The 12,072-nt window shown below is 44.9% G+C and overlaps 1 protein-coding gene across 5 annotated transcripts in view; it reads left to right on the top strand.

The window, feature by feature from the left end:
• LOC144684704 (tumor protein p53-inducible protein 11-like) overlaps positions 1-12,072 on the top strand; it is a 143,245-nt gene that overhangs the window by 44,040 nt on the left and 87,133 nt on the right. The window contains exon 1 of one of the 5 annotated variants that reach the window (XM_078548828.1): positions 8,611-8,787. The exons of 3 other annotated variants lie outside the window; for them this stretch is intronic. In XM_078548828.1, the coding sequence (XP_078404954.1) occupies positions 8,619-8,787 (169 nt within the window). In that variant the 5' untranslated portion in view covers positions 8,611-8,618. Of the gene's footprint in view, positions 1-8,610; positions 8,788-12,072 lie in introns of those variants that run through there. One more of the 5 variants, XM_078548829.1, reaches the window with a different exon arrangement.

Genomic DNA, 12,072 nt, shown 5'->3' with positions numbered 1-12,072 from the left:
GCACAGGAAACAACACAGTGTGGTGATGAAAGCCAAACTGCAGGCTGAGCTTATGGATGAGGAATGGAGATACACCATCAACTCTCAGAAAGACCATGCCGAGAAGGGACTATGAAGGAACGGAATGAACACTCCCTTCAGAAGCAATGGGACAGACCCATGGTGTCTGTGGGTTGTTGATAAGGAAAGGTTCAACTCCAAGGAGCGCATAAAGTGAAAAAGATGGAGACAACCAAGAGCCAGAAGCACGGAATACTGCAATTTCAACTCCAAGCCAACAAAGCTTTCCCAAGGCAACTGAGCCTAGCACTCCCCCTCCAAATGTGACCAGAACGAGATGTGGAGGAATTGTCAAGACACCAGGCTGTCTGAATTTATAAAGTCAGAGACTTGAGGCGGGGAGAAGGGGGGGAAAGATTGTACTGTAAATATGTTGGGTAAAGACTGAGGGAAGGTGTAATGTAAGGGTGTTTGGCACAGCAAGGGTTAATGTGGGACTGGAGAACAGTACCACGCACAGTGTGATGTAGAGATATACATGATACTAGACAGGAGACAGTTGTATGGAAAAAGTCAAACAGAAGTCAGCTTTTAGTTTGGGTGACACTTTGTACATGTGTAAATAGTTATGTGTTATCAATAAACACTACTGTTTAACCTTACAATCCTCTAAAGCTCTTGGTAAGACCTACTGAAAAAATCCTTAAAACAGCATTTGTTAGGGCCCCTTTCCTCCCCCTTCAAAAATCTAAGCTAATCATGAAAATAATGAAAGGGAAGTTAAGAGGGTGAGGGCATGGGGAATTAAACTATGTGGCCTGTGGGGAAGAAACTCAGTACATGCCAGATGGGCTGAATGACTCTTTTCTGTACTGTAAAATTGGCTGTTCAGGTTTTTAGTATATTGATTGCTCTCCACTTCCCTTATATTCCCAACAGCTGTGGCTGAGCTGTGCTAAAGTTTATAAGTAATACTATCTTTCTGCTATTTTAGTTAACTATTTATTTCACCATAAGCCTGAAGTGAGCATCAACATGATTGTTCCATCAGTGAGAAAGGGGTGACATGAGTTTGTACAGTTCCCTGGAACTCATTCGGGCATCTATACATAGTGACGTCTTTCACCGAGAGATCCAATGGTCTCATCCAGCTGTTGTCTACTTTCCTGGCCCATATCTATCATCCGGTAACCGTGGGCAGCATTTTCCCGTTGGTGAGTAGGGTCCGCCGATGCGTAAAATGACGCACAGTGACGTTGGGTGGGCGTCCCGACATCACTGCACGTCATATCGATTTTCAGTTCGGCAGGCGCGCACTTGAGTTGGCTGCGCTCCTGCCGAACTGTCAAAGGCCTATTAAGGCCATTTAAAACCTAATTAACTCAATTTAATGAGCTGCCCGTCCACCCTTAAGGTTGGCGGGCAGGTGAAGAGCTCAGGCGGCCTTCGCATTTTTCATGAAACTTCATCCACGGGCGGGATGAGGTTTCATGAACTGTTTTAAAATCTAATAAAGATTTATACACTTATTCTTTGACATGTCCCAGCTCATGTGATATTGTCACATGAGGGGACGTATTTTAAAAGTCTAAAAATCCTTTCTTTAAAAGATTAAGACTGAAACAAATCTAGCTGAGGCACCTCTGTGCCTCGGGGAGATCTCCGCACTTTTTGCGCACATGCGTGAAAGAGCGCAGGGAACAACTAAGGGAATCCTGTCCGCCTGCACAGGGAGCGCTCAGCGCTTCCGGGCGCACGTTACAATGGGCGGGCCATAATTGGCCCACCCATGTAAAATGGCGGCGGGGCGCCGATCAGGTTCCTGCCCACCCCTGCACAACCCCCCTGACAGGGGGAAATTTCTGGGCCGTGAGTCCCTTAAAAAGTTGAGAACTTCCTCATCAGCATGCTGTAAAACTTCCTGTTCAGCCAGCTGCTCTGACAGTTTTGTTCCACGTGTTGTCCTTTGAGTAAAGAAATTCTATGTAAGTTTTTATCTTGAATCTATACCACAGGCTGTAAAGTTTCTCTATGTATCAGAACTACATCTCTCTTTCCTGCTGCTTTAGTTGTGTTGGCATCACAGACCAACATCCGTATTCCACCAACATTTATATGGTTAGCACTTTCCCGATTGTATAAGTCCTCTTACCAGGAGGGAAATCCAAAGGAGCTTGATTGTTCTTCATGCTCAGCCCCCTGAGAACTGTTACAGATCTTTGTTCATTCCTATTTGAAGTTCGCGAATCTGAAGTGGACACAACTCTCCAGACGTAGCATCTAAAAGAAGTATATTTTTAAAAAAACTTCCAAAGAATAACTTGATCTCAAAGGGGCTGGATGACAAAGGGGAGGAAGTTCTGCTTCAATTGTATAGAGCCTTGCTCAGGCCACAGCTCAAATACTGTGTTCCGTTCTGGGCACCACACCTTAGGAAGGGTGTTCTGGCCTTGGAAGGGTGTAGCACAGATTCACCAGAATGATATCCGATACTCTAAACAGGTTAAAGGACAGGTTACATAAATTTGGCTTGTAGTCCCTTGAGAATAGAAATTGAGTGGTGATTGATTGAGATGCTTAAAATGTTAAAATAGATTGATGGGGTTGATAGAGAGAAACCCTTTCCTCTGCTCAGGGAATTAAGAACCAGGGACACTTTCTTAAATGGTCTTATCTTATTTTAAGAAGAAAATCAGAATGGACTTTCTCACACACAGCTCGTGGAAAATTGGTACTCTTCTAAAAGTCTGCAGTTTCTGAGTTAATAGGAGCTTCCGAGGCCGAGATTGACAGATTTTTGTTAAGGGTGCCAAATGATATGGAACAAAGGTAGGAAATAGAGGGTGGTGCAGATCAGTGATGATCTGATTTAGTGGCGGAGCAAGCTCAAAGGGCTGAATGGCCTATTCCTCTTTCTATGTTTCTACCTCAATGGCCACATACAACTTTCATATCCACCGGTTTGATTTTCCGTTGCCATTCCTGACCCAACCACCATTGGCAGCCTGCCTGCCTGCCTCATGTCTACTTTTGTTATGACCTGGGTATGCTGTGTTGAAGGTGTTACTGACCTGTCTGTCAATATTCTGTGAGCTCTCTCTCTCTCCTGTGCTGAAACCCTCGGGATGAACACCTGGGCCTGAATTTTTGTTCCTGGATGGAGAGCACAGAGTCGAGAGAATTCCCGGCTCCGCCAACCTGACTCCCGAAAAACTGTCCCGAATGGTGGGACTTTCATTCCATGGGGGTGGTTGTTAACAGGAATTGTGGCCGCCGACCCCAGAAACAGTTTGGAGGAAGCACAGGGGTTGCTAGGTGCGGAGGTGGACTAGGCGAAAGACTGGCCTTGGTGATTCGGCACTTTGTCCCAGCTGCAAAAAAACCCAATAAAACAAAAAGCAGCTGTCTAGCCCTCACCCCCTCACACCCTTGCACCCTTCTAACATTCACTATGTCCCATCCATTCCAACCCATGCCACCTCATGCTTTCCATGCCAACCTATGTTCCTCCACCCACCCCCAAGGCCCTTTTAAAGCCCATATGCTAACTTAGGACTAACTCATGGCAACCCATGCCTCCCACCCACCCACCACCCTTCTTACCCTCTATGCCAACTCAGCCTGTACCAACCATAGGCAGGCCTCAGGATCCATGTTGAGAGGAAATAAAAATTCTAATTGCCTGTTGAATAATTCACTATTTTAGAAGAAACACTCTCATTGATAAAAACCTATTCACTACATTTCAATCCAACCACGCAGTTCCTTATAACAATAAACATTTGTATTGGTAGTCCAACTTCAAAGCACCTGGAACTGTCAGTCAAACAGTGAACTGGCAGGCACCCCACTGTGATAATGATAGGTTGTGGAATCAGTCATGCAGCACTAATCCTATATTGATAACTCTCAGGCTTATGTCAACAGACAGAGTGAAATAACAAGGACTGATTTTTTTTTAACCCTTCAGGCACTTTTTTGGTTCAGATATTTAAAGTGCAGGAGTTTTAAATGCTTTGATTTGACAGTTCCAATGAATTTAACTACTTTTTACACACATTCACATCTACTTCTAACAATCCCAAAGGGAAATCGTCCTCTCCCAAAGGGCACCTTACCCCTCCGAAAGGGTACCTCATCTCTCTCAAAGGTGTCCCAGGACCATATCCAAAGAGGTACCCTATCTCTCCAAAAGCAAACCCTAACTTTCCAAATAATTCCACTAACCTCAGACGCTCTCCTGATAGGTCTAAATTGCACAAGTCATGTAACCCCCTGACAAAAGTTGGATCTGTGACATGTGCAGCTGCCTCCGTGAACCATGGATGTACAAAGCACAACCTGCCTCTGTTCCTTCCCACACCATACCTACACCTCCCACCCTCCCAAACCCCAGTGAAATAGTGGGGGCTGGGTTCAGGACTGGACTACTGGAATTGGGGCTCTGGTGCCATTTTAGGTAAGCCAGAGGTCCTCTCAGTCTGCGCAAACATTCAGGCCCTACTCCATGTTAGCTTTTCTGTTGCCACATTCCTTCACTCCATATTTGCATGTACCTGCCAGTTTTGTTTGCTCTCAAGCTCAGGTACCTATACTTTCTATCTCTTCCAATGCTCACAACTACCGCCCCCTGCTTGATTGATCCATGCTGAGAGGAAATGAAATAAAATTCTAAGTGCCTATTGATGAATTCACTATTTGAGAAGAAACGCCCCCATTGATAAAAACCTATTCACTAAATTTCAATTCAGCCGCTTAATCCCTTATAACAATAAGCATTTGCATTCGCAGCCCAACTTCAAAGACTTTATAAGCACCTGGAACTGTCAATCAAACAGTGAACTGGAAGGCATCCCACTGTGATATTGATAGGTTGTGGAATCAGTCATTCTCCCAAACTGTTATCCAATGGGCCACCTTAATTGGTAGTATTTTTCTAAAATTTTTATATTAAATGGTGGCTTCCCCAGGGTGTAAGGGATGTAATGGCACTCAGTGTAGTTAATGCAAGGGCTCTACCTCAAAACCCCATAGACTTATTAAACTTCAGGGAATTCTGCTCCCTCAGTGCATGGATGGTACATTGGGTTTACAACCCTCCAGGATTGACCTGGAGTGTCCACGATGCTGCTGTGTGCAACCCTGGAGAAAAATTATCGGGGCATTAAGAAAGATTTTTTTAGTTATTTTCTTTGAACAGTTCTCTTAATCAGATATAAAAATGTTGAAAATGGGAAATAAAGGCTATTTGGCTGACAGTCAAGCATCATCCAATTGGGTATTGAGTCCATTTGCTTTCTAGTTGGTGTAGGAAGGCAGTACATTATAAGGATGGATGCATTGGCCAACGAATGGCTGGAGCATGGGGGCAAGTCATGTGATGAAACCTCCAGCAATACATTTCATCATAGTTGGCAACCCTAGTAGTTTGCAGCAAGCTGTCTCAGATATTAATCTGGTGTAAGTTTGATGTTTGAGTTTACAAATATGTCAATGACAGAGTATGTCTGCCAGTGAGTATGTGAGTATAATGCCTTACATAGAACTCAAAATGCTAGCGTTTTTTTTGTCTGGATGTTAATGTGATCATTCTGAAAATAAGTGGAATGGGTTGATGTGAGTTTGGGGATTGACTGAAAAGTAGAGTAACAGCATCAGGAATCCTTGAATCTTGTTTCTGTTCACTTGAGGAGTGAGGTTGGTGTCAGATAACATTTGTTGGGGGGTGGGGGGTGGTGCTGATATTTTTCACTTTGCCACGGTGGCTCGCTGCTGATGGCCACTCTCAGCCCAACACCATTGCTCATCTGAATATGGAGTTGCTGCCTGCTTGTTGAGTTTGTTCCATGACCCTGCAGGTAATACTTGGCTCATTTCCAGGGATTTCAGTCATGCTTTTATTTTTAAAGGACCTCGGTGTTAGGGGGCGGTGGGGGTGGCAGGGTGGGGGGAGCGGGGGTGGGGGAGGCGTTGTGACGGTGTTTGATGGAGGGGAACACAAAATGCAACACAAAATGAATCCCTCACCACCAGAAAGAAGGTCACTGCGAAGGTGAGAGAGAGTATCTTAGAGAGCAAGGTAAGCAGGTGGAGCTCAGCTCTCAGGCCTCAGACATGGCTGCTCCATAACTGGGTAAAGAAACAAAAACAATTGGCTTTCTGTCTCCTCATCTCCCTGGCCTGAGCTAATCATCTCTCTCCGTCCACACGTCTGGTACCTTCCAATGACTCAGGAGTGTGATGGAATACTCTCCACTTGCCTGGATGAGTGCAGCTCCCACAACACTGGAGAAGCTTGACACCATCCAGGACAAAGCAGTCCCCTTGATTGGCGCCATATCCGCAAACATTCACTCCCTCCACCACCGACAAACAGCAGCAGCAGTGAGTACCAGCAACAAGACGCACTTCAGGATTCACCAAGGCTTCTTAGACAGCACCTTCCAAACCCACAACCACCACCATCTAGAAGGACAAGGGCAGCAGATAGATGGGAACACCACCACCTGGAAGTTCCCCTCCAAACCACCCACCATCCTGACTTGGAAATATATCGCCGTTCCTTCACTGTCGCTGGGTCAAAATCCTGGAACTCCCTCCTTAACAGCACTGTGGGTGTACCTACACCATATGGACTGCAGCGGTTCAAGAAGGCAGCTCACCACCACCTTCTCAAGGGCAACTAGGGATGGGCAATAAATGCTGGCCGAGCCAGCGAAGCCCACATCCCATAAATGCATTAAAAATATGAATGGGCTTTAGCTTGCACTGTATCACTGTGTGTGTGTGTGTGTGTGTGTGTGTGGGTGGGTGGGTGGGTGTGGGTATGGAGAAGTGAATAAGGCTTATTACGTATTGTCTATGTACTCCCCTCTCTAGCCAATAACATTGGGTGGAATCTTCCAGTCCTGCCAGCAGCGGCGATTGTGGCAGGCAGGGGCATTTAATTTGGTGGCAGGCAAAATATCCATTTCCCCAGGGCAGGCTAACCTGTTGGAATTTAGTGCTCCCAATTCCAAAGCTGGTTAAAGGTGGGTCGAGCTTCCCAGTGAACAGTCTCGGGGATCTGTTTGCGTGTGTTAGCATCTCGTGTGTGCTCAGTAAAAAGCCACCTGGCCAGAATTAAGTTCGCCCTTCAAATTAAATTCCCCGTCAATGAGAATTTAGGAAGTTCAGTTTTATGACTGTATATAGGTGGCATGCATTTCTTCCACAATTTTGAGGTCTATACATGTTGCATTCTCCTTCTTGGGGACCTCGCATAACTTCACTTGAGTGCCGTTAGCAAACAGTGCGCCAAGACTGGACAAGGGAGGCAGACGAAGGCAGGAAACAGGGAGGTAAGATGGAAGGCTGGAGCACAGGCTGGACAGGAGGGGGCAGGTTTATTAGAGTAGAGTGGGCAGAGTGTCTGGGGAAGGGGGAGGGGAATGCCTGGGGGGGGAGCTAGGGGAGTGTCCTCGAGGTAGGGGCTGCCCTGGGGTGGGGGGGGGGGAACTTGAGGATACAGGTGATGGGAGGAACAGTTACAAAGGGGGGAGTGGGATGTGGTAGGGCAGGTCCAGGGTGAGAGTCTGGTAGGTGAACTTCTCATCAGGTGGGTCACGAAGGGGGACAATACAGGCTTGGATAACGGAAGGGGGCAGGGTCAGGGTGGGTGAGCATGGTAACAAGTGTTGGCTCTGAGGGGAGGAAAGGCATATGGAGATAGATCGTGATATGGTCCAGGGTAACGGAGAAGGTTCAAGGGTGACAGAAGGGAGAGGAATAATGATATTGGGTGGGTCTATGGTGATGGGGGAAGTCGTTAGTGACAGGGGGCGGGTAGAAGGTGGTGGAGAGAGTTTGAAAGGTGACCATTTTTCCAAGCTGACCTTGACCACACAATCAGTCAGTGAGATCCCTCAAGGTGGAAGGAGGGTCTTCTCAGGTGGGTGGAGTTTGAGGTCAGCACAAGTGGCTGACTAAAGGGACACTCTAATAATTATGAGGCAACTGGATGGCAAAGATTCTCACTTTTGTTCTTCTCTCTGTGGTGAAGCCCCCATTTCAGCAGGCTTGTTCCCAACTAATGTGTCTCATAACATCGAGATTTCAGCAAGCTGTGGAGCTACTGTTTATTCTGTGCCTTTTGCTGCAGTCAGGTAGGGATGAAGGGAGGAAGGGAGAGAGGTAGATGCCTCCAAGGGGCATGGTTGGTGGATGGCAGCCAACTTGTGACTCCAAAACTCCATCCTCCTGGGTGTACGACCATGGCTGACAAGGGACCATGCAGTTAGCCTTTCTATGACAAGACAATGGTCTCTCTATAGAGTTTTGAGGGTTGTGGAGACAAACGGAAAAGTGTCAGTGTGAGGCTGCTTACACATGTACTCATCATCCTTGTCAAAGAGCAATGTCTCTATACACATCCATGTATGAACAGAAAGAACACCCATCTCTGGTCCTCCAGGATGTCCTTCACCTGGAAGGGGTGGGATTGGGATGCCATGTCTAGACAGAGGCCAGGTGAAGGGCATTAGCACTTGCCTGCTGGATTTCAAATGGAGGGAAACCTGTAAAGGACATGCTGACTTAATATATCACTCCAATTCGTTCACAGATCCATGGAGGCATCGATGATGCAGGCTGCAGGCAACCCTGCCTTGGTAATGGCTCTCATTTGTTATGACGTGGCAGATGATGTATGCCAGGCAGACCAAATCCACAAGGGAAACTCGGTCACACTATCAGAAATACAAATGCAATTTGTATTTATTATGAGAAGATGTGTGCCTGAATTCAGAAGTAAGGAGTCCACTAGGAATTTTAGAGATTTTAAAAATTAAATTAAAATATTTATTAACAAAATAAAAGATTACACACACATACATAAGACTACCATTACTAAATACTATAACAAATCCTAAAATTCCTAATTAATCTGATTCCCAGTTACACAACTCCTTTAAGGCAACAATCCAAATAGATTTTAGATTAAAAGAAAAGGAAGTTAACACAGTACCCACTTGACAGTGGAATTCCAAATGGCTTTATCTAACTTTAGTTACTGGACACAACAGACTCATGCACAAATGGCTGGAGGCTTCTTCAAGGCTGTTTCACACACTCCTGTTAGATCTTACATGGCCCCCACCACATAGCCTTTCATTCTCCTTTATATATGTTTCTGTCTTTAATATGTAAATTTCATTTTTCCAAATGTCTTTCGGAACTGTACCTTTCCCATAATATAAAAACTTCCATGTTGCTAATATTGCCAGTAATCTTTGGGGGAAAATAAACATACTCCTTAGCCTTGCTTATCAGGCTAGTTGTAAACAGGCTAACATCCCTTTGAAATCAAAATAATGCTTTCACTTATCTAAAAATGCAAATTCCCTTCACACCTTACATGCTAAGACAGCATCCATGTTTACTCATTCGCATTTCAAGTACATTTCTACGCCTAGCTTTGTTTGATAATTTCAAGCTTGCAGCTTACCTGACTCCAAATGTAATTAAATCACACAGACAGAACCATCTATACTGACACCCATAAACCTAATTTACAACAAACCAGAAAAATATTATGAAAGTTATTATACTTTCGTAACACATCCAGGTAAGTAGAAGGAAGGCCAGTCACTGGTTGGCATGGGACCAAGAGGAGCAAGGGTCTAAGCAGCAGGAGACAGCAGGGTCTCTATAAGATTAAGATGCTGGTGCACATGGCCCACTATAACAGTGAGAATTGGCCTGACCGTGGGCGTATTGCTGACAGTGATCTTATCTAGAGATGAATGAAAGGCAATGCCGGACATGCCTTGTATGTCCCGAGATTTGGTTGCTCACATCTGCCAGCTTCTCCGATGCGAGCGGTGGCCACAAGGATCCTAGAAATAATGCAGAGCTCCTAGCCTGCAATGAGTGAATGTGTGCCCAGGAGCCCTTAAAAATAGTGCCAGGAGCTTCGACTCCATGAGGTGACAGCAGGGTGGGTGGCTGATGCATAATTAATGAACTCAAAAGCAGAAGATTGCGTGTGTTCACCTGCTCCGCTGCCCGGCAGGAATCTCACCGATTTTCCTGTCCGCCACCAGACTTTGTCTCCGGAATGGAAAATTCTGCCCGTTAAGTGAGATGATCCAGACATGTTATATTGAGTGTTTTAAATAATGGTGACCGGATAAACATCTGCAACCTCTCACAAACTGGCAGTTCTGATCTTTCCTCACACAACCAAAGTGAACGAGATTAGCTGTTGGCATGGTAACGGGATCAGTCCAGTGAATGTTTTTTGTTTAAAAACAGACCTTCAATTTGACTTTGTTTCAGTTCAGGAGATGGAGCTGTGAGCTTGAGTATTTGTTCAGCTGAGTTTGTCGATGGCAATGTTCTCTCATGCCTTAAGGGAGGTGCCTGGCTCCAGTCTACACACACTCCACAGCAGTGAGACTCTGCGTTGTTAGAAGGATGGGGAATGGGCCCTGTGCCCATTGCTTCATTGCAGTGGATAGTCTAGTCACACCCTTTGTGATGGTGCTCATTAGTGGGGCCGAGGCCAAGGCATGAGTTTCCAAGGGAAGTAACCAAGAATCTGCAGTGGGCCACATCTAAGATGTTCACAAGTATTGCCTTTAAACTCAAATGCTGTTAGATCTGAAAACGTGGATAGCATAAAAGTTTGAATTTGGACAGCTCCCTCCAGGCTGAAGGAACACATCCAAGTATCTCACCATCACGACATGTAGCAGGAGATTCTAAAGGATATGTTTCCATTAGTAGGAGAGACTAGGACCCGAGGGCACAGCCTCAGAGTAAAGGGAAGACCTTTTAGAACAGAGATGAGGAGAAACTTCTTTAGCCAGAGATTGGTGAATCTATGAAATTCATTGCCACAGAAGGCTGTGGAGGCCAGGTCATTGAGCGTATTTAAGACCGAGATAGATAGGTTCTTGATTGGTAAGGGGAATCAAAGGTTATGGGGAGAAGGCGGGAGAATGGGGTTGAGAAACTTATCAACCATGATTGAATGGCGGAGCAGACTCGATGGGCCGAATGACCTAATTTCTGCTCCTATGTCTTATGGTCTTATGATATGTAAAGATTAGCCAAGAGAGAGCGGTAACTTAGCCAAGAGAGAGCGGTAGCATGGCAAAATGTTTGAAGATGAGAGCTCCAAAGAATGGATGCTATTGTCTGGAAGGGATGCTGGTATGAGGATGACGAGTAGTGATTGAGAATCTGGCACAACTCAGGAGATAGAGCTGGAGGAAATTGCCAAGGCCAAGTGGAGTAGGATTTTAAATTGTAGGGATTGTGGATGAACCAGGAAGCATAGGAAATGGGAGCAGGAGTTGGCCGTTCAGCCTGTTGAGCCTGCCCCGCCATTCAAACAGGCTATAGCTGATCATCTACCTGTCAGGAAGATATAATTCTCATAATGTTATTGGAATTTATTGTAAAAGGTGGTATCTGTGTCTGTGTGTATGAGACTTAATTGGATTAAAGCAGCTAGTCTGAAGGCTTTGATGTAAACATGGGGGTAGTTTAGAATGTAAGGTGTAAAAGGACATTTGTATTTTTAAATAAACCAGACTAGATTGTTTTCAAAGGAGTGGTGAAATGTGTCACTTAGCCAGGTAAAGTTAAAAAACAGTGTGTTTATTTTTCCCAAAGATTACTGTAAATCTTAGTGCTATGAGAGACGTTTATTATCAGAAAGAAAAAGTCCAAAGACATAGTGAAACAATGGAAATTTGCTTTTAAAGGGGAAAATATGTATAAAGGAGTGAAGGCTGTGTATAAGGGTAGGCATTTTAAGATCTAACAAGTGTGAAAAGCCTTCAAGCATCTATGCCTTGAGCTGCTGTTTTCAAAGAACTGAAGTTAAGAGAACTCATTTTGAATTCCACTGGTTCAGGGTGTGATGCTTCTTTGCCTGGGTCTTTTAAAATCTGTGTGTATTACTGTTGCCTTAATGAAATTGTAACTGGGGGTTAATTTAACTGGGGGATTTAGAAGTTATTATAGTAATATGTAGACATATGTATCTGCTTAAAAATTATTTTTCTTTATAATAAATGTTTA

The sequence above is a fragment of the Cetorhinus maximus genome, chromosome 9 (genome assembly GCF_964194155.1).
Source record: "Cetorhinus maximus chromosome 9, sCetMax3.hap1.1, whole genome shotgun sequence".
Taxonomy (NCBI): domain Eukaryota; kingdom Metazoa; phylum Chordata; class Chondrichthyes; order Lamniformes; family Cetorhinidae; genus Cetorhinus; species Cetorhinus maximus.
The sequence above is the reverse complement of the archived record's forward strand: the minus strand, read 5'-3'. Positions and strand labels throughout refer to the sequence as shown.